Here is a 22,110-nt window from a genome sequence, read left to right on the forward strand (position 1 = left end):
GGGGGAGGGGACTGACCTAGAGGAAATGACAGATCATGGTTCCTAGCTATTAGGAACACACAATCTGTCACTCCTCACAGAACAGAACAGGAATTTGTGTGTTTACGCACACACTTCAGTGTTCTGCCTCTCGTGCCCGCGATCGCTCGTGGCCAGCAGTCATCACGACCATCGGCCATGAGCATGGGCACCCTCGCAGTGCAGCGAGCGTGTGTGCGCGCCTGCGATCCTGATCCCACAAGCCAACGTATAGCTACGACGGCTCGCGGGATTGTGCCGACCTGCCGCAGTAAAATGACGGCAGCTGGTCAGCAAACGGTTAAATAACAAACATATCATACTTACCTCCTCTGTGCAATTGGTTTTGCACAGAGTGGCCCTGATCCTCCTCTTCTGGGGTCCCTCAGCGGCGCTCCTGGCTCCTCCTCTTCTTGAGTGACCTGTCAGAGAAGCGTTTATTGACACAGACAGCAGGACTTGGCCCCGCCCCCTGGCACCCGCGTCATTGGATTTGACTGACAGCAGTGGGAGCCAATGGTTGCGCTGCTATCAATCTATCCAATCAGGACACGAGACCCCGGCCGGAGCTGGTCAGCTCGTTCCTGTTGTGGGAATTACGGGGCTCAGGTAAGTAAGAGGGGGGCTCGCGGGGGGGGGGGGGGGGGGCTGCTGTATGACAGGAGGTTTTTCACCTTAATGCATTTACAACCCCTTTAAATTGAACAAAAAAATAAAAAAAATTGAGCCTGGAGTTTAACTTTAATTATTAAGAATACAAACATTAGATTCAATTTAAACCTGCATACAAAAAACCTGACATTTCAAAAAGAGACCACAAATTATCTTATTAACATTTTACCCCAAACACCCCCTTGTCACCCCATATCACCGTGAAGCTTCTTGCGACTGTTATTATAATAAGCGCAAAAAAAATCAGCAGCTTGCGGTAAAAAAAAAAAAAGCATTGTCCTAAATTCAATAAATCAGAAAATTAAAAGCCTTTTCGCGAGACAGAAGACATTAGGTTTTGAGTATGGAAGAAACCAGCAGGGCCCACAGTGTGTTACCTAGACGAAAAGATCTTTTTAGTACTTTGAAATCGCTATTCTCAAGCGACTAATTCCTGACCCCACGTAGAGTGGCATCCAAATAACTGTAATTATCTCCTGACATAAATGGTATATCGACTTTATAGTTACAATTGATTTTTTGCCTAATTATTACTCGTTGTTGTTTAACATGGTGTTCTAAGAGGAAAACAATAACTACCTGTGGACAGTGCAGGGATTAAGGAAATGAAGCTGCTGGAAAGGAAAAAATACATGCGGCGATTATTAGAGACTTGAACTTTGAAATGAGTATTTTCTTTGATATTAACATAAAACATCCTGCTGAAATGAGAACTATTGGAAGTGAATAAAATGCAACAGTCCCACCGGCACCTAGGCTGGAGAGTTGTGACTGCTTTATGGAGCAGATTGAAGGCTTTCGCAGGCAGGTGTTGTTGTAGAGCTCCGTGTAAAAAAATGGGCTTTTCTATGATGCTTATTTTGTAATGAGGATAATAGACCCACATAGGGCCTGATTTACTAAACTGGGAATCGAAACAAGCAACCGTGAGCAACAGAGTTTCAAAATAATGAACGCCTTCACACGACTGGAGGTACCCAGGGGCACGTCTGTTGAACTTGAACTCCAACACCAATGAAATACATACTCTCACCATCCACATTATTAGGTACACCTTGCTAGTACTGGGTTGGACCCCCTTCTGCCTTCAGAACTGTCCTAATTCTTCATGGTAGTGATGGCTGGTGCTCAAAATTTTTGTGAGGGGGGGGCGCAAACAAACTGAAAAAAAAAAACCATCAATTGCAGCCACTGTGCCATCAAACGCAGCCACTGTGCCCATCAAATGCAGCTACTGCCTCCATCAAACGCAGCCACTGTGCCCATCAAATGCAGCTACTGTCTCCATCAAATGCAGCCACTGTGCCCATCAAACACAGCCACTGTGCCCATCAAACGCAGCCACTGTGCCCATCAAACACAGCCACTGTGCCATCAAATGCAGCCACTGTGCCCATCAAACGCAGCCACTGTGCCATCAAACGCAGCTACTGTGCCCATCAATTGCCGCCACTGTGCCATCAAACGCAGCCACTGTGCCATCAAACGCAGCTACTGTGCCCATCAATTGCCACCACTGTGCCCATCAAACGCAGCCAATGTGCCATCAAACGCATCCACTGTGCCCATCAAACACAGCCACTGTGCCATTAAACGCAGCCACTGTGCCCATCAAGTGCAGCCACTGTGCCCATCAAACGCAGCCACTGTGCCCATCAAATGCAGCCACTGTGCCATCAAACGCAGCCAATGTGCCATCAAAGGCAGCCACTGTGCCCATCAAATGCAGCCACTGCGCCCATCAAACGCAACCACTGTGCCATGAAATGCAGTCACTGTGCCCTTCAATTGCCACCACTGTGCCATCAAACGCAGCCACTGTGCCCATCAATCGCTGCCACTGTGCCATCAAACGCAGCTACTGTGCCCATCAATTGCCACCACTGTCATCAAATGCAGCCACTGTGCCCATGAAGCGCAGCCACTGTGCCCATCAAACACAGCCACTGTGCCATCAAATGCAGTCACTGTGCCATCAAACGCAGTCACTGTGCCCATAAATTGCCACCACTGTGCCATCAAACGCAGCCACTGTGCCCATCAAGCGCAGTCACTGTGCCCATCAAACGCAACCACTGTGCCATCAAACGCAGCCTCTGTGCCCATCAAGTGCAGCCACTGTGCCCATCAAACGCAGCCACTGTGCCCATCAAACGCAGCCACTGTGCCCATCAAATGCAGCCACTGTGCCCATCAAACGCAGCCACTGTGTCCATCAAACTTAGCCACTGTGCCTATCAAATGAAGCCAGTGTGCCCATCAAACGCAGTCACTGTGCCATCAAACTCAGCTACTGTACCCATCAGTTGCCGCTACTGTGCCCCATCAAATGCTGCCAGTGTGCCCATCAATTGCTGCTACTGTGCCCCATCAAATGCTGCCAGTGTGCATTGCCCGGCACTTACCTGTCTCACAGCGGGTGAGGGGCGGTGTTCTCTATCAGGCGTCCAATCACATCGCCTGACGTTTCAGCCAATCAGGTGACAGGTAACAGACCTGAGCACCTGATTAGGAGATGGTTTGGGGACAGTGGAAGAAGGGGAGGATCAGAGAAGACAGGATCAAACAGCCTTTTTACACAATGCAGAGTATTAACCTCTTAGGTTTCACAGTGAGGATAACAAGCATGCTTTACTGCATATACAGTACAGACTGATTTTACTGTTGCGTGTTAGTATTACTTTAATAAAAAAATAAATTGTTTTTAACTTAGGCCAGAAAGTTCTGACTTGAGCCTGGCAGAGTGCCAGAAATCTGACAGAGTATCAGCACTGGAATGATCAAACTTTTTTTTTTTTACTAAAATAGTAGGCAATAATAGGCAATAATTTAATTCTTATTATAAAATGCAATGATTTGCTATCTTGACCTAGTGAGGAAAAAGTGCAGGTAATAAAACCAGTTGTGGTCTTCCGGAGGGTTTCCCTCCCCACCCCCACGCCCTCTTTTCTTCTTATGTTTCTTCTCTACCTCACCAACTCTCCAGGTATGGTCAGCAATTTATGCCACACCATCTAGTTAAAGAGGAACTGCAATCTGCTCACATCATTTGTAATAAAAACACCTTTGCCATTCTGAAGCTTCCCTCCAACCACTTTGCATATTATTGTATATACTGTATTGTGATTCTGTACTTGCCAAATATGCTGCAGAAATCTCCCTCCCCTGAGTCTAGCTGCAGCCCTTTTAACTGTGGGCAGCTGAAGCTGCTGCTTGTTCACTTCCTGGATTCACACAGAGGCACGCCTCCAGCTCTGCAGCCCGGCAGCTCTCATTGGCCCTCTTATGAATCACCCCCCCCCCCCTCCTGGCACACTCTCTCTCGAGTGAGAGAGCTGTGCATGATGTCATAAGCCTAGGCTAATTACCAGACAAGAAACAGGAAGTGGGCTGTGTAAGGTATTTGCTGGCAGAAATGTTTTATTTATTCTTTATCCAAAAATAAAACAAGGGCAGAAGATTTAATAGATGGAAAGTGGAAAAAAATGACTGAAGGTCCACTTTAACTTTACGCTCCCTTGGATCCTACGTCTGCCCCCACTAGGGCTGGGGAAAAAATCGATTTAAATCTTGAATCGAGTTGAGAGGTCAAATTGATTCAAAATTGAAGCAAATCGATTTTTTTAGAGTTTTTTTTTTCCTGAGGAGCTGCGGGCAGGAGTTTTTAGGTGAGGCCGCGGCTTCGACCTAGTTTGTGAGGCCTGACGTTGCAGACCAGGCCGAAGCTGCGGCCTCACCTAAAAACTCCTGCTCGCAGCTCCTCAGGACCGGCGCTGTGTCCAAAAAAAAAAACTCGATTCAAATCGTGAATTGAGTTTTTTTTAAGAAAATCGCAGATTTTTTTTTTTTTTGGAAAATCTCCCAGCCCTAGCCCCCACCATATGCTATGCCTCCGGATGGGCTCCATACTGGTTATTGAATGAGCTGGCTACTTCAAGAGCTTTAGTTTACCATAGCTTGGCCTTTGGGCCTGCACTAAAAAAAAGTCTTCAGTGCAGCTCTGCACATCATTATTATTCTGCTCTATAGCCCACAAACTCTTGCCATACGAACTCGTAGCCTCCCTGACGGTATTCCCGAGTGTGGCTCGGGGTTAAATTTCAGCACCATTAGCGGTAACCTCCGAGCCACACTCGGGATTACATCTCAGGATCCTGGTGCGGTATACTTACCTTGTCCCCAGGATCCTGCGATGTCCCCCCGCTGTTTCTGCGGGTTGTGTCCTCCTCCCGAAGCCTCTCTGTGCCGGGCTCTGTTCCCTGCGAGCGTTGCGACACACGGGGGCGGAGCCTGGCGGCAAATTCAAAAAACTGTAAAAATCATAACACATACAGTACTGTAATCTTACAGATTACAGTACTGTATGAAGTCATTTCACTTCCCTTTTGTCCCCAGTGCTTTGGCCCATGCCCTGCATGCAGTTTTATATTATATATACTGTTCTTTCTGCTTGAAAACTTGAGATTGTCCATAGCAACCAAAAAGTGTCCCTGAATCGTGGGGAAATTTTTAAAATTTTTATTATATTACTATTTTTTTTAATTACAGTATTTATATTTATTTATTATATTATAATTTATGATTTTGTGTTTCAAACTTCATCATACCCAGGATATCTACTAGACTCTTGGTGGACAGATCTAAGTGTGTTATTGCTAAGAATTACAGACCTACAATATAAATTTCTATGCAAAATAATTGTACCGCTTTGAGACGCAAAAATCTGAAATAATCATACCGCCAGGGAGGTTAAAGTATCTGAATGTTGTAAACTTCTCCAATCTCCAAAGGGGAATTATATGCTGTAATGCTATCTATTTTGTGATGCTAATAATATTCGGGTTGATTTACTAAATTTGGAGAGTGCAAAATCTGGTGCAGATGTGCATGCTAGCCAATCAGCTTCTAACTTTGGCTTGTTCAGTTAAGCTTTGACAAAAAAAATGGAAGCTGATTGGTTTCTATGTAGAGCTGCATCAGATTTTGCACTCCCCAGTTTTGGTAAATGAACCCCAATGTCTACTTGATGAATATTCACTTGTGTAACGGATGGTCTTTATTTACTCGTTATTCCCTTCCTGTTATGTTAATTAATGTATTATTTTAAATGTTTTCAATAAAATAATTGTGAAAGAAAGTGCAGGGAATATAGCATCCGTCCTCTGTAAACAGGGGTAATAGTGAAGTAAATTTGAAAGACCAGACATTGACAAGTGTCAGGGAATGCTATATTCACCCAGGGAATGTTCATAAAATGTCTAGGTAATGTACGTAGCCTCCCTGACGGTAATCCCGAGTGTGGCTCGGGGTTAAATTTCAGTCCCATTAGCAGTAACCCCGAGCCACACTCGGGATTACATTGCAGGATCCTGGTGTGGCTTTACTTACCTTGTCCCCGGGATCCTGCGATGTCCCCCGCTGTGTCTGCGGGCTCTGTCTCCTCCGAAGCCTCTCCGTGCCAGGCTCCGTTCCCTGCGAGCGGCGCGACGCACGAGGGCGGAGCCTGGCGGCAAATTCAAAAAAATGTACAAACCATAACACATACAGTACTGTAATCTTACAGATTACAGTACTGTATGAAATTATTTCACATCCCTTTTGTCCCTAGTGGTTTCTCCAGTGGCTTGCATACAGTTTTTGCATACAGAGCATACAGAGATTGTCCATAGCAACCAAAAAGTGTCCCTTTATGTCAAAAGTGGCTTTAGACCAGCTAGAAAACAGCGATAGTAAATTAGAACACTTGCAGAATTGAGCGATAGTGAATCGTGGGGAAATTTATTTTATTATTATTATTATTATAATTTTTTTTTTTTAATTATTTATATTTATTTATTATATTATAATTTATGTTTTTGTGTTTCAAACTTCATCATACGCAGGATATCTACTAGACTCTGGTTTGGACAGATTTAAGTGTGTTAGCCCTCATGCACACAGGCTGTTAAAAAAACGTTATGAAAACGCCAGTATCTTTGCAGTGATTTTTTTTAACTTTTTTCAGCTTTTTTCAGCGTTTTTGCAATAGCGTTTTTGAGCGTTTTTCCGCGTTAGCGTTTTTGAGCGTTTTTTTTTTTTTTTCAAAATTTTTTTTTTTTTTTTTTCAATGGATCAAAAACGCTAAAAGACGTTGGTGAATGACGTTTTTGAGCGTTTTTGAGCGTTTTTCAGCGTTAGAGCGTTTTTACAGCTGAAAAACGTCTTTCAGAACCCACTGGTCCTGGGTTTTTTTTACAGCTTAAAAACGCCTATGCCACTTGCAGCTCAAAAACGCCTAGGTGGGCATGAAGCCATAGACTAACATAGACAGGCCTTTTTAAGCTGCAAAAAAAGCTCAAAAAAGCAGCTGTAAAAACGTCCGTGTGCATGAGGACTTATTGTTAAGAATTACAGGCCTACAATATAAAACGCCAAATTTCCATGCAAAATAATTGTACCGCTTTCAGCACCTAAAATCTGAAATAATCATACCGCCAGGAAGGTTAAAGAGGAGGGCCCATTAAAAAAAAAAAAAAATTAAAAGTCAGCAGCTACAAATACTGCAGCTGCTGACTCTTAATTGGACACTTACCTGTCCCAGGGTCCAGCGATGCCGGGGATCGAAGCCCCGTTCGCCTCCCCCTCCATTCGGCGGCGCCGGCTTTGCAACTGTGGGCGCCGGGCTGTGGCTTCACAGCCGGGCACCCACTGTGCATGCGCCGTGATTGGCCGCTCAGTCACCTGGGACCTGTAATGGGTCCCAGGTGATTGACAAGAGGGAGGGAGCAGAGCCGAGTCCTTCCTGTGCCGAGGGGGAAGTGATATCACCAGCCCAGGCACTGAAAGAGGCAGACTACGAGGGACCCCCTAGCAACAGGCATTTAGAGGCGGGTTAAAAAAAAAAAATCCAAATATTTTTTTTTATTTTTTTTTAGGAATTTTCATGTATTTTTTATTTTTTGGGTGGAACACCACTTTAAAGGAGAAGTACAGCCAAAGCTCATTCGGCTGTACTTCTCATGGGAATCACAGGAGTGCAGTTCGTTCTGCGCTCCTGTGACCCATTTTCAGCAGCCAGCAGGCTGAAGCCTGCTGTCGGCTGATGTCACAGAGCCGATCCAGGCTCAGGCAAGATCACGACAATGGAGTTGGGATCCACCTACATGCCTGCACCTGGCTCAGCCCCTCAGCGATATTTTTTTTACATATTTGTCACAATTAAATGACTCATCAAACATTTTATTAATATACAAAATAACCCGAGTAAATACAAAATGCAGTTTTTAAATTATGGTTTAATTTATTAAGGCAAAAAAAGCTGTCCAAACCTGCCTGGCTTTATGTGAAAAAGTAATTGCCCCCTAAGCCTAATAACTGGTTGTGCCACCCTTGGCGACAACAACTGCAATCAAGCGTTTGCGATAACTGGCAATGAGTCTTTCACATTGCTGTGGAGCAATTTTGGCCCACTCTTCTTTGCAGAACTGCTGAGAATTCATGGTTCCATCAATTGTGGTAAGCCATCCAGGTCCTGAAGCTGCAAAGCAGCCCCAGACCATCACGCTACCACCACCATGTCTGACTGCTGGTATGATGTTCTTGTTATGAAATGCTGTATTCGTTTTATGCCAGATGTAATGGGACGCACACCTTCCAAAAAGGTACATTTTTATCTCATCAGTCCACAGAATATTTGCCTAAAAGTCTTTGGGATAATCAATATATTTTTTGGTAAATGTGAGATGAGCCTTTGTGTTCTTTTTGGTCAGCAGTGGCTTTGGCCTTGGAACTCTCCCATGGATACCATTTTTGCCCAGTCTTTTTCTTATTGCTGAATCATGAACACTGATCTTACCTGAGGCAAGAGAGGCCTGCAGTTCTTTAGATGTTGTTCTGGGTTCTTTTATGACCTCCTGGATGAGTCGTCGTCGCGCTCTTGGAGTAACTTTTGTAGGCCGGCCACTCCTGGGAAGGTTCACCACTGTTCCAAATCATCTGCTTTTGTGGATAATGGCTCTCGCCGTGGTTCACTGGAGTTCCAAAGCCTTAGAAATGGCTTTGAAACCCTTCCAAGACCGATACATGTTTGTTTCTAATCTGTTCTTGAGTTTTTTTAGATTGTGGCATGATGTGTGGCTTTTTGTGATCTGTTAGCGTGCTTCACTTTCTCAGACAGCTTATATTTATGTGATTTATTGATTTAACAGGTCTGGCAGTAATTAGGCCTGGGTGTGGAAAGTGAAATTTAACTCAGCTTTCCAAAAAATTGTGGTTAATCACAGTTCATTCATGATTCAGCATGGGAGGGGCCAATTACTTTTTCACATAGGGCCAGGCAGGTTTGAACAGCTTTTTTTCCCTTATAAAATGAAATAATAATTGAAAAACTGCATCTTGGAGTTACTCAGGTTATCTTTGTGTAATATTAAAATTTGTTTGATAATCTGAATCATTTAGGTGTGAGAAATATGCAAAAAAAATAAAAATCAGGAAGGGGGCAAATACTTTTTCCCAGCACTGTATATAAAAATGACAGAAATTCAGATACAGGGAGGTAAGTGGAAATTCCACAAATGTCTTCTTTTAGAGGAACTACTCTACACACTTTCCTGGGTGTGTTTTGTGTCCTTTCAGTTGTAGCCCTACACAAAAGAAACAAAACTGGCTTTATCACAGGAGGTTTTCTGTGGCTACCTTGCAGCTGTTGGCCTATTGTGCTCGATGGGTAAATGGCTCAGGAACAAATGACTGAGACAGGGCTGTGTTCAACGGTTTCCATAATTGGCACCCTAGGTTGTAAATACAAATTATGCATCTAACCCCTTCCCTGCTGAATGTCACACTTCTGTGATTTTGGTAACGTCTAGAAATGATAACAGTTTATTGGGCTCCACATGCCTGTAGATTGTAATCTTGTAACAAAGTCACAGGAATACGTTGGCTTATACTACACGTTCGCGTTACAGCAAGAATCAGTGTTCAGTCAGAACCTACTAGGTTTAACATTTCATAATTAGATATCATGTTGTGCTGTTACTAATGTTGGGTATTAAGTCACACATGTTTATAAAGATTATTCTTTCCTCTTTATTTAGGATTTTTAAGGATTTTTGAGCTTTGCAATAAAAGCTATCAAAAAAAGGGAAATATCCCAAATGGGACACAGTTTGCAAAAAAAATGACAGTGGTTTAAACCCTTCTTGTATTCTATCCAAAAAATGAAATACAAATTTTGCCTTTTACTGTAATCTTGTACTATTATTAAATGTAGCAAAAAGTTACAAGAAACCTTTAATGAAAATATATAATGGTTTTAATAGTTTCAGAGACACTTGACATGAAACAAGTATGTAGAAAAGGAGTTCTGCACTGTTTAGTACAGTAGTACTTGAAATGTAGGGTGTGTCCTGGGCTTAGAGGAAGTGAACTGAATGGTCATCACTCAACCCAGAAAAAGATGTGCCATCTGCTTGCGGGAATGGATTTTCTGAGGGTGATAGTAAAGACTGAAGGGGAGTATTGCAGTGGAAGGCTGTTCTAAAATATTTACAAGTACTGGGCTTAGTTTTTTACTTTTTTTTCTAAAGCTGGATCACTGCCTTAACTCTAGAAGTCTACTCTATCTGCTTCTTTAGATTGGTAACTCATAAAGAATTGGTGTAGGTTTTAAAATGACTGCTAACTTGCCCAGGACTGGGAAGCCAATCATATTTTTTTATTTATTTATTTATTTCAGGTACTTATATAGCGCCGTCAATTTACGCAGCGCTTTACATATACATTGTACATTCACATCAGTCCCTACCCTCAAGGAGCTTACAATCTAAGGTCCCTAACTCACATTCATACATACTAGGGACAATTTAGACAGGATCTAATTAACCTACCAGCATGTCTTTGGAGTATATTCATTCCTTGACCCAAGCATGTGATGCTATTGGGATTCTGTATTTGCAGTGTTTACTGGGGGGATGGGTAGGGCTGCACTCTCTCCAGGTGCTGTCTTGAAATACGGTTAAAAGTAAGTCTAACTAAAGTTTTTTTTTCTGTTCAACTGGTTAGACTTGTGTCTTTTTTCAACCAGATTAACTATGTAACTATATATAAGAAGTCTTCAAAAATCCCCAAAAGTTATCAAGGGATCTGCATATAAATCTTGCAAAAGGTGTTTTCAATGTACATGCATCTACAATCAGAAAGGTATGGCCCCAATTTAACGTTGGTGGGAGGTGTACCAAAAAAAAATTTTTGCTGTACAAAGATCATTTTAGAGCAAGACTTCAGTTTGGGATTGAACATATAGGGAAAGAACAGGCAAGTGCTGTGGACAATCAACGTGTGTTAATGGTAACAGTAGATATGTTTGGCACAAACCAAAGAGAGTATTACAGAAGAAGAACCTCATACCAACTGTAAAGCATAGTGGTGGAAATGTGGTTTGGGGTTGCTTTGCTACTTCAGGGCTTGAGCAGCTTGCAATCATCTAGTCAAATGTGAATTCTGCATTAAAGCGGAGTTCCACCCTAAAGTGGAACTTCCGCTCATCGGATTCCCCCCCCCCTCCGGTGTCACAATTGGCACCTTTCAGGGGGGAGGGGGTGCAGATACCTGTATAATACAGGTATCTGCACCCACTTCCGGGTATAGCTAGCCGCAGACTCCCTGCCCACCCCGTTGTGTTGTGGGAAATACACAGTTCCCACAACACAACGGGGACCAGTGTAGACGCACAGCGCGACTCGCGCATGCACAGTAGGGAACCGGGCAGTGAAGCCGCAACGCTTCACTTCCCGATTCCCTCAGTGAGAATGGCGGCGGCAGCACCCGAGGATCGAGGGACGGTTCGGCCTCAGGTGCCGACATCGCTGGACCCCGGGACAGGTAAGTGTCCTTATTTTAAAAGTCAGCAGCTGCAGTATTTGCAGCTGCTGACATCTAAAAAAAAAATTTTAGCGAAACTCCGCTTTAAATCAAAATATGTTTAAAGAGAATTTGAGATAATTTGTCCACAAGCTGAAGTTGAACTGAAAAGGGGTCTTTCAACACAATAATGATCCAAAGCACTCTAGCAAATCTACCAAGAAGCGGCTCAGAATGAAAAAAGGAGGACTGGTCTAGCCTAAGCCCTGATTGAAATTTCATTGAAATGGGATTAAAAATGGGGCAGTTGATGCAAGGAAACCCACAAACTTCTTGCAACTGAAATAATTTTGCATACAGGATTGATCAAAACTTTGCCATGTCATGACTGGTGGGCATTTCTGCAAAAAGCCTACAAGAAGTAAATTCTACTAAAGGGTACAATACCAGATTTTGAAGCCAAGGGTGTACTTGCTTTTTCCACTCTACACCATTACGTCTATTGATATTTCTGATAAATAAATGAAAACAGAAATTTTCCTTGAGCTTTTATTTGAATATATTAACTTTTAATTTTAGGCACTGTTGAATGAAGATCAGATGTTTCCTTGTTCAAATACATTAAAAAGGTAAACAATTTTGCTGGAGTGTACTTACTTTTCACATGATTGTATATGCAGAATACATGTGATTATAGTTTTCAGAAAATGTATTTTCATTTATTTCACATGCCTTTATTTTTCTGCACATTTATATGCATGGGAAGTTACCCTACACTTCTGCAGTCTCTAAAAGATAAGATATTAAGCCAAAGTGTCAAGTCATTCTAGGAGTAAAATGTCAGTATTGGTTTCAGTTGACCCATATACAAAATTGTATAAAGGAATTCTCTGTGTAAATTAACTAATGCGTTGCACAACACTGGCAGACTGGTGAAAGGGGAGGTGAGCAAAGTGGGCCGAGTGATACCCTCATACGTGTACAGTTAAACTGATATTATTTCCAGTACTGTTTTATATTAAATATGTTTAAATATGCAAGATAAGAAGATTAGGGTTTGTGTACACTAGCAACTACTAAACTTGAGTTTAGGAGCTCTTGTTTTTTTGCTAACGCTCCCAAACTCAACTCCATAAAAGCCTGGAGGGTTTATTTACTAAAGGCAAATCCACTTTGCGCCACAAGTGCACTGCAAGCGCACTTGAAGTGCACTTGGAAGTGCAGTCGCTTTAGATCCGAGGGGAACATGCAAGGAAAAAAAAACAGCATTTTTGCTTGTACATGATTGGATGATAAAATCAGCAGAGCTTCCCCTCATTTCAGATCTTCCCCTCAGATCTACAGCGACTGCACTTCCAAGTGTAATTTCAAGTGCACTTGTAGTGCAGAGTGGATTTGCCTTTAGTAAATCAACCCCGTATGTGTCAATGTACACAAGGGCTTTTAGCAGAGTTTAGGAGCTGCTGCGCTTAGGTGGGCTTCAACCTGCCTGACTGAATGTGGAAATATTGCATTCAGGATAGGAACATTTTGACTGCTTGCCGCAGAAAAACTGCGGCAAAATCATGGTAAATGTAGGCAGGGTGTACATGAAGCCTTACTTTGCTAAGCATGTGAAATGCCATAGCAACATGTTTTATAAACAGTACATGCTTCCAGTGTAGTGTTAGTAATCATGTACAAAAATACATACAAATGCAATAAGTGAAATTGTAAGAACCTTTAGAAAGAAGGGCAGCATACCTCCCACTGACATCAATGATGGGGTACTATTCGTCCCACTGACAGCAGCCATGGGGCATTATACATCTCCTCACTTACTACAGGTACTAGTTAATATCTTCATTCCAATGGCCACCAAGCCTGGGACATTGTTAACTCTCACTGATGCCGGGGCTTTTTGTATTCACAACGGTCTGGACACCCTAACATTTTTCGAAAAACGAACTAGCCCTTTTTTAGAACGTCTGGGGACCCCTGGTATTCTTTACCCTGAAAAGCTTATACTTGGGCACTTAAACAATATCATCAATAAAAAAGTTAATGATCAAGTAATTATTCTACCATACCTGTGTTTGTAAATCTGGCAAAGCTTTATTTTTTAGAGGAATGTACAGAGCATGGCCATTTCAAACGCAAGCCTCGGGGTAAAAGGAAGAATAAACACTGGACCTATTTAGATTATTTAGAAATTAAATTTTGAAGAAAGAGTGATTTAAATAGCTGGCTTGGACTTTGTTTTAGAAAGTCTGGGGACCCCTGGTATTGTTTACCCTGAGAAGCTCATACTTAGGCACCTAAACAATATAATCAATAAAAAAGTTAAGGATCAAGTAATTATTCTACCATACCTGTGTTTGTAAATCTGGCAAAGCTTTATTTTTTAGAGGAATGTACAGAGCATGGCCATTTCTAACGCAAGCTTCGGGGTAAAAAGGAAGAATAAACACTGGACCTATTTAGATTATTTAGAAATTAAAATTTGAAGAAAGAGTGATTTAAATAGCTGGCTTGGACTTTTTTTTTGACTGCTTCCATATTTTTGTATTAAACCTATCCTTCACATCACACGACGCCACTACACCCAAGCCCAGCTGCACGGCACTAGTGCTTAAGCATCTATGCCAGCTCTAATCATCCATCTCTAGCAAGCACCAGCTGCACAATATCAATGCTAAGCATTGCCAACGTTTTATCTTTTCACTACAATGCAGGCACCCTTTTCTGAACATCTAACAGAAATTGGAAGCAAAACACACAAATCCCCGAAAAGGTTGAGGTGAAACCCCTTAATAAAACTCATCAGTATCAGTGTTACAAATAAGCTTGCTCATATTTTAATAAAAAAATACTCTTGTAGTATAATAAGGCTGAAAATGCACATTCCCTGTGCCATCAGCAAGCTCAGTAGTAAAACCCAAGCTACAAAGGCTTCCCCCAGTCTGAATGCTGTTGTACATAGAATTGCATGAGGCTGATACCAGGTCAAAATTTAGGTACTTACACTGTTTGCATTAAAAAAATATCATTTTTGTTCTCACCATAACATTTTTTTATTACTGTCCACTAAATAACACAGAAATTCTTGACTGTTGGGTCTATACCGTGGCCTACAGTGTTAATAAACACTGGCAGCAAAAAATGGCCAGTACAAGATAACCCCATCTACAGCCTTCGTGCCTTCATGCTTTATAGGAAAGTAGTACCTAAAGCATGAAAATAAACTGAGGGGAGGGATTTGTGTCCCTCCTAGGACTCCAAGAAAAGGATTTTACAGTGAGTACAGGAATCCCATTTTCTTTCCAGTCCATTGAGGGCCACAGGAGTTTTTAGAGCGCCAGGACTTCAGAAGGCAGCCCAACAGAGATGTGGGAAATAGAGCGAAAAGGCTAACGGAGCCAAAAAGAACAACAAAAACTGGGGACTGCCTGCAGCTAACAGAGCCGCCTGAAGGATCTAATGCACAGATGTCAACAGATAAGATGGCAACAAATAAGACCTGAAGATTTGACTGGCAAAACTTAAAGTGGTTCTAAATGCAGAAGGTATTTTATCTTAATGCATTCTATGTATTAAGATAAAAAAACTTTTGTGTGCAGCAGCCCCCCTCAGCCCCCCTAATACCTGAGCCCCATCTCGATCCAGCAATGTTGCATGAGAGCCTTGGCCCCCTGGAGCCTGTTCTATGCATGAAGGTAACAAAAAAACTTTGAGCCTTTAGAACCACTTTTTTATTTTAATTATTAAAATAATTATTTATTTTTTTTTTTTACATTTTTTTATACCCTTTTTTACATTTATACAACCAACAGCATTTAGCGAAAATAAAAAATAAATAAAGTAAAGTAATCAAAAAACAAAACAGAACACGAATTCTAATCCACTATACACATGTTATAATAACATATATAAAAACATACACTCTTAAGCTTTTATCACTTCATTAACCATAATGGTAGATATGCTGAGCACTTTAAGAATTCTACATAATATCTCACAGTATCAATTGTCAAGCAGCCTCCAAGCTATCAGTTCTAATTTGTCATGTGCAAGGGGAACTTTCAGCTCCACTGCCGAGTTAACCACATTATTATTATTTTACAGGATTTATATACCGCCAGCAGTTTGTGCAGCGCTTTACGACATGAGGGCAGACAGTACACTTACAATACAAATCAATACAGGAGGGATCAGAGGGCTCTGCTCGTTAGAGTTTACAATATAGAGAGATTGAGATAAACTAAGAGAAACCCAATATGGGTGGGGAAAGCTTGAAATCTATATCCATGGTTCCCACCGTTTACTCGGTGTACCCCTATTACGATCGATCTGTTGTTCCATCAGAAAAGTGTCATTTACCTGGAAACTTCAGAGCTTCATAGAATCCATATCTAATAATGATACTTAGGTGGATCCTGACCGAACCAGAGAAGTCCAGTGTGTCTGTGTCAAATTTAGCAGGGGGGGATGTTAATGACTATCCATTATTCCTCTACTCTCTAAATCACAGAGAAGCTGTGCTGTATGGCACTGACATGGTGATGGAGGCAATGAGCAATGCCAAGTCTGATGACTGGCAAGAGTCTGGATATGCATTACTGTCAACCTGTCTACATTTTTGTTAAACCACAGACAAATGGCTGAATTGTAGTTAGGAACTTTGTGAAAGGTGCATTTGAATTCACTGCTGTTAAGTAACAATCTGCCGGATCTTATTTGTGTGCAGTCCTTCCTGCATTAGAGCTGCATCATTAATAGATAGGGAGAAGGAGAAGGTAGACATGTTAAAAAAAAAAAAAACAATTCTCTCAATATAGCCTGAGAAACAAAGAAGAGGGCTCCCCAAGAGACCAACTTACAATGTATAGAAAGTGTAAGACGGGCCATAGATGGAGCAAATTTCTTTCTTGCAACCACCAGACAGTGTTGACAGGGGGATACCTCACATTGAGCCATTGTGCTCTCCCAGTGGGTGTGGCAGGGAAAGCCGTTCCCGCCAGGAGAACCTCAATGATTATTGCTAGTGGCTATAGCAGCTGCTTGCAATAATTGATCGGTTGATAAACTTGATAAACATCTACATTCAGCCTGCCCATACATTCTGCTGAACCAGCCGAGATTCCAACCATCTATGGTCGGCTTAAGCAAGCCCAAAAGAAAATTAGAATTTTACCTCCCTAAAAAAAGTCCATTCACAGCTGCTGCTGTTGTTTCTTTAGAAAATACCCTTATTACCAAACAGAGGAACTGAAATTCAACCTATGTCTGCTAGTTACTCATAACACTGATTAGCAGATAAGGGGCAGGAAAACTGCCTCAGCATTGGATCAATAGCTCCATAGGGAATCCCCACACATACTGGTCTGACCTTAATAGCGAAGCCCTATATGAACTGGAACACAGACAGGTAGTCACTGCTACCTGCTGGACTATTGCAGAGAGAACCTGCACTGCTTGAATGACTGGAGAGACTTCCAGATATTTCAGTCCGTGACATGAATCTATCAGCCTTTTTTGGCTGACTAGAGAGACTTCCAGGATTTAAAGTGTTTGTTACCCTAAAAAAAAAAAAAAAAAAAAAAAAAAAAAAGGATCCTGTCCCTTTAAAGCATGTTATACAGCACAGTGCTTGTGCTGTGTAAATTGGACCTGTGTAACACCTGAAATACCTGGCTGGTCTTGCCTGGCTATGCCCTCCCCTCTGTAAATCGACCACGGTATATCATGGCTGCTGAGCCCTGACACCGTGGTCAGTTTACATAATTCCATCATCCGCTTTCTCCTCTGTCCTCCTCTCCCCCCTCCCTTCCTGCCTGTCATCTAGTGACAGTGCCCCCACCCCTCCTGCTGCTGGAATAACATCTACATCTTTATACTATCAGCGCTATCTCCTAATCCTGTTTTCCCCTGTGTGTGTGATTTATAAAATAAAGGCAGTATATACCCTCATTTCAGAGCGCCGCTTGGCGCTCACATAACCGGCCGGCTCTCTCCTCCTCTCCTCCTGACTGACGTCAGCGGAGGATTCTCAGCCCCGTCCGCTGTAGCTATCAGATGGGGAGAGGAGAGAGCCGACCGGTTACATGAGTGCTGAGCCGCGCTCTGAAATTAGGTATATACTGCATTTTTTTATAAATCACACACACAGGGGGACACAAGATTAGGAGACAGCGCTGATAGTATAAAGATGTTAGCGTGGCTTAACAACCACTGTAACAAATCCGAAATTAATCTACCAGTGCTCATTGGCTGACTGGAAAGACCTCTGGAAATTCGAGGCTGTCACAGCGAGAACATTATAAACCTGCACCTGTTGGCTGACTGAACTGAGGCTTTCAGGGTTTTACATATTCAACATGAATCTACCAACGCTCGTTGGCTGACTGGAGATACCAGGAATTTCAGTTACATAGTTAGTTAGTCGGGTTGAAAAAAGGCACAAGTCCATCTAGTTCAATCAATGAAAGGGGGGGAATCATACAATCCCATATACACAATCCTTTACCCACAGTTAATCCAGAGGAAGGCAAAAAAAACCCCGCAAAGAATAATCCAATTTGCTCCAGCGGGGGAAAAGAATTCCTATCTTAACCCCCGAGAGGCAATATTACCTGGATCATCTATACCTGTAAATGTTAGTATCCAGTTATATTATATACCTATAGGAAAGAATCCAGGCCTTTTTTAAAACAATCTACTGAGGTTGCCAGAACCAGCTGTTGAGGGAGTCCTTTCCACATTTTCACGGCTCTTACTGTGAAGAAACTTTTCCGTATTTGGAGAATAAATCTCTTTTCCTCCAGACATAAAGAGTGCCCCCTTGTCCTCTGTGATGACCATAGCCTCCCTGACGGTAATCCCGAGTGTGGCTCGGGGTTAAATTTCAGTCCCATTAGCGGTAACCCCGAGCCACACTCGGGATTACATTGCAGGATCCTGGTGCGGTGTTATTTACCTTGTCCCCAGGATCCTGCGATGTCCCCTGCTGTGTCTGCGGGCTCTGTCTCCTCCGAAGCCTCTCCGTGCCAGGCTCCGTTCCCTGCGAGCGGCGCGACGCACGGGGGCGGAGCCTGTCGGCAAATTCAGAAAAATTTAAAAACCATAACACATACAGTACTGTAATCTTACAGATTACAGTACTGTATGAAATTATTTCACATCCCTTTTGTCCCCAGTGCTTTGGCCCATGCCCTGCATGCAGTTTTATATGATATATACTGTTCTTTCTACCTGGAAACTGGAGATTGTCCATAGCAACCAAAAAGTGTCCCTTTACGTCAAAAGTGGCTTTAGCCAGCTAGAAAACAGTGATAGTAAATTAGAACACTTGCAGAATTGAGCGATAGTGAATCGTGGGAAAATTTTTTTTTATTATTAATATATTATTATTTTTTTAATTATTTATATTTATTTATTATATTATAATTTATGTTTTTGTGTTTCAAACTTCATCATACCCAGGATATCTACTAGACTCTTGTTTGGACAGATTTAAGTGCGTTATTGTTAAGAATTACAGGCCTACAATATAAAACGCCAAATTTCCATGCAAAATAATTGTACCGCTTTCAGCACCTAAAATCCGAAATAATCATACCGCCAGGGAGGTTAAAGTGAATAACGCAACACTAAGTTCACTTTATGGACCCCTTATGTATTTGTACATGTTGATCATATCTCCCCTTAATCTCCTCTTCTCAAGAGAGAATAAATTCAGTTCCTACAATCTATCCTCATAGCTGAGCTCCTCCATGCCTCTTATCAATTTGGTTGCTCTTCTCTGCACCAGATGAGGTTTTACTAATGATTTGTACAGGGGCAAAATGATATCTCTCTCTCTGGCGTCTATATCTGTCTTAATACAAGAAAGGACTTTGCTCGCTTTTTAAACCACAGTTTGGCATTGCATGCCATTAATAAGCTTATGATCTACCAGAACACCTAGATCCTTCTCCACTATTGATTCCCCCACATGGCATGGATCTACCAGCCCTCGTTGGCTGTCTAGAGAGATTTACAGGATTTAACATATCTAGTACGAATCTACCAGCATCTGTTGATAGTACAAAAATCTTCCAAATGAGCAAAGAACAGCAGAGCTGAAGAAATCACATTCACTCTCCTTAGGACACTAACAAAAAAACTGAGGCGTGATGGTTGTGGGTGGTGTTTTCCTGTGATTGCCAACAGTTTTTCTGTTGTCACTGTCTCTTTCTGCTGTAGGCATCAGTATAACCTGACAATCTAAGAATTCTTGTGCCCCTCAATGCTTCAAAGGGCAAGAAAGAAAATACATATTTTTATGATCTGTTAACCAATACAGAGCCTCAATAATTTGTGTGTTCTACATCTGCCTGGGGTTCATTTTTTAGACTAACAGATAGTCATACCTTTCTCCAAGGCTGTTTCCTCCTTTTCCTTTAGAACATCTTCAGGATGCGGCTTGCAGAGACCATGGAAAGGTCCCAGGTCAAAGGAATCTTGCAGCAACTGGACGTTGACCTCATAACTCACACTCATGAAACCCACAGCAGTTCCATGATCCTAGGGAAAGAATCAATACGGCAAATGCTGTTAAGTCTACCTACAAAAACATATTAAGGGGAATTCATGCCTCCGCATGACAAATGTCAGTACAGACAATAGATCCATGTACCTGTTGGACACTTCATTCTCAGTGCAGCTGAGCTTCCTGCCCACCACTGCAGCTGTCACACAGACAAGTCTGTTGTTCGAGATCACAGGGCCCTATACAGCCTACCTGACTGCCGCGATGCTATGTAAAGCATGTGGTTGCAGTGCATTAGTGTGGAGTTAAAGCAGGCGGTGGGGAGGCCATATGCCTCCTCACTACCTGTCAAATGCTCTCTGAAGAGTGATCCAAATGCTGACTGCTCTTTAGAGAGAAAAGCACATGTGAACAAGCCCTTTTTTTAATGTTTTTTTTTTTTTTTTATTTCATTTTAATTTTTTACCATTTTTTTTAGCATTTCATTATTTGCCCCTGATGTCTCACATTTAAGACAGGAAATGAGACTGAGGACAGAGATTCCTCAGTATGTTGCTCTGCAGCCTCAGCTGCAGATGAATGAATTGGAAGTGCTCTGAGACTTACTGTTCATTCACAATCTGAAGCATAGTAAACCCAGTTTATTACGCTTCAGTTATGAATGGACACAGGAGCAATCAGTACCAGTATGACATATTTACCAGCCCCCAGCTCTCCATTCTCAACCCGATTCTCCTGTGTGCCTCCTGTGGGAAATTTGACAGGAGGTGAAAGGGGGCACAGATTCAAGAACCGATCCCCCTGCAGCGCAGCCAGAGGGAGGAAGCTGACAGTTCTGCAGGGGATCCACATGGCATTAGTCACTAAGGCAGCACAGCCACTCCTGGTTGGCAGATGCCTGGGCCCCACTTTTGAACAGGGCCAGCTGTACTGTATTATCAGCGGCTCTGCACACAGACAGCGCAGCAGCTGAGGAGTTTCTAGCTGGGTAAGGGGAGCCTGATTGGGATTCAGAACCACTAGTTCCACATCAGGTCTGCTCTCCTTGCAATTGGCAGCAGGTGGATCCATGGCCAACAGACAGCCTGCTATTAGCTATAGAATCCACCCAAGCTCTTTCTCTGCTTCATACCCCCTCACATGTGTTTTCTCCCCCCTGACCCAGTAGCTCTGAGCTCAGTGTTTGAGAGCTCACTCCTGTAAAGGAACAGTAACAGCTGGGAGTCTCTTAGCAATGTCCTAGCAACAAGGCAGGACAGGATGGTACAATTTCTGGGAGTTTTTTGGCCAGGTTTCTGGAGGTACCTAAATGGTCTACACTTATATAAAGAACATTGTTCAACTTTGGTCAAAGCTACACAGCAGTTTGTTTTTATCTACAAAGACCCCTTACCTGCATAGGCAGTTTTTGTTTTTTTTAAAAGAAAAGTTTATATTTATCAGATACAAATACAAAAGAAAATAGCAAGGCACACATTTTACCATATTACATAAAACAAACAGCAATATACATAAAGGCTCTTTAACAGTGCATACCATACATCCGCAAAGGGATCAGACCATCAGGTCTGATGAGATAGAACTTTAGAGAACAAGAATAGGAGTAATGGATAAGTGGGGCAGTACTAGGAAGACGGGGCGGGGGGGGGAAGTGAGAAGAGGGGCAAATAGTATGTGGTGGGTGAGAACAAGAAGGGGGTGGGGGTAAAGAGGGGGGGTAAAAATTCCTGGATCAGAGGACATAACCAGACCATGTGCATAAAGGTCCCCATGTCACTCAAGCATTTAGGGCAGCAGTCAAACTGTGTAGGGTAGATCCTAGAGAGTCTCTGAGGGGTATAATATGCTCTATGAAGAAACTTGAGTTGGATATATCTATCCTTAGCAGATATCACCAATGGGATGTACTGTTGAAACCCTTCATCTCAATCTTTGAGGGTAGGTATATCTCTCTGCCAGATGGTAACTAACTGTGTATTTTTACCAGTGCCACTGGCTGAGATTCTGAGGTAAAGAGACGACAAGACCCTATCAGCATTGCTAGGAATCAGGAAGATGGGAGGTGACATTTG

At 42.4% G+C, this 22,110-nt stretch overlaps 1 protein-coding gene across 2 annotated transcripts in view; it reads right to left on the minus strand.

The window, feature by feature from the left end:
• CFAP61 (cilia and flagella associated protein 61) overlaps positions 1-22,110 on the minus strand; it is a 494,837-nt gene that overhangs the window by 413,668 nt on the left and 59,059 nt on the right. For both annotated transcript variants that reach the window (XM_073628153.1, XM_073628152.1), the window contains exon 8: positions 19,920-20,073. In XM_073628153.1, the coding sequence (XP_073484254.1) occupies positions 19,920-20,073 (154 nt within the window). The remainder of the gene's footprint in view (positions 1-19,919; positions 20,074-22,110) is intronic.

The sequence above is a fragment of the Aquarana catesbeiana genome, linkage group LG04 (assembly GCF_042186555.1).
Source record: "Aquarana catesbeiana isolate 2022-GZ linkage group LG04, ASM4218655v1, whole genome shotgun sequence".
In the NCBI taxonomy this organism is placed as follows: Eukaryota; Metazoa; Chordata; class Amphibia; order Anura; family Ranidae; genus Aquarana; species Aquarana catesbeiana.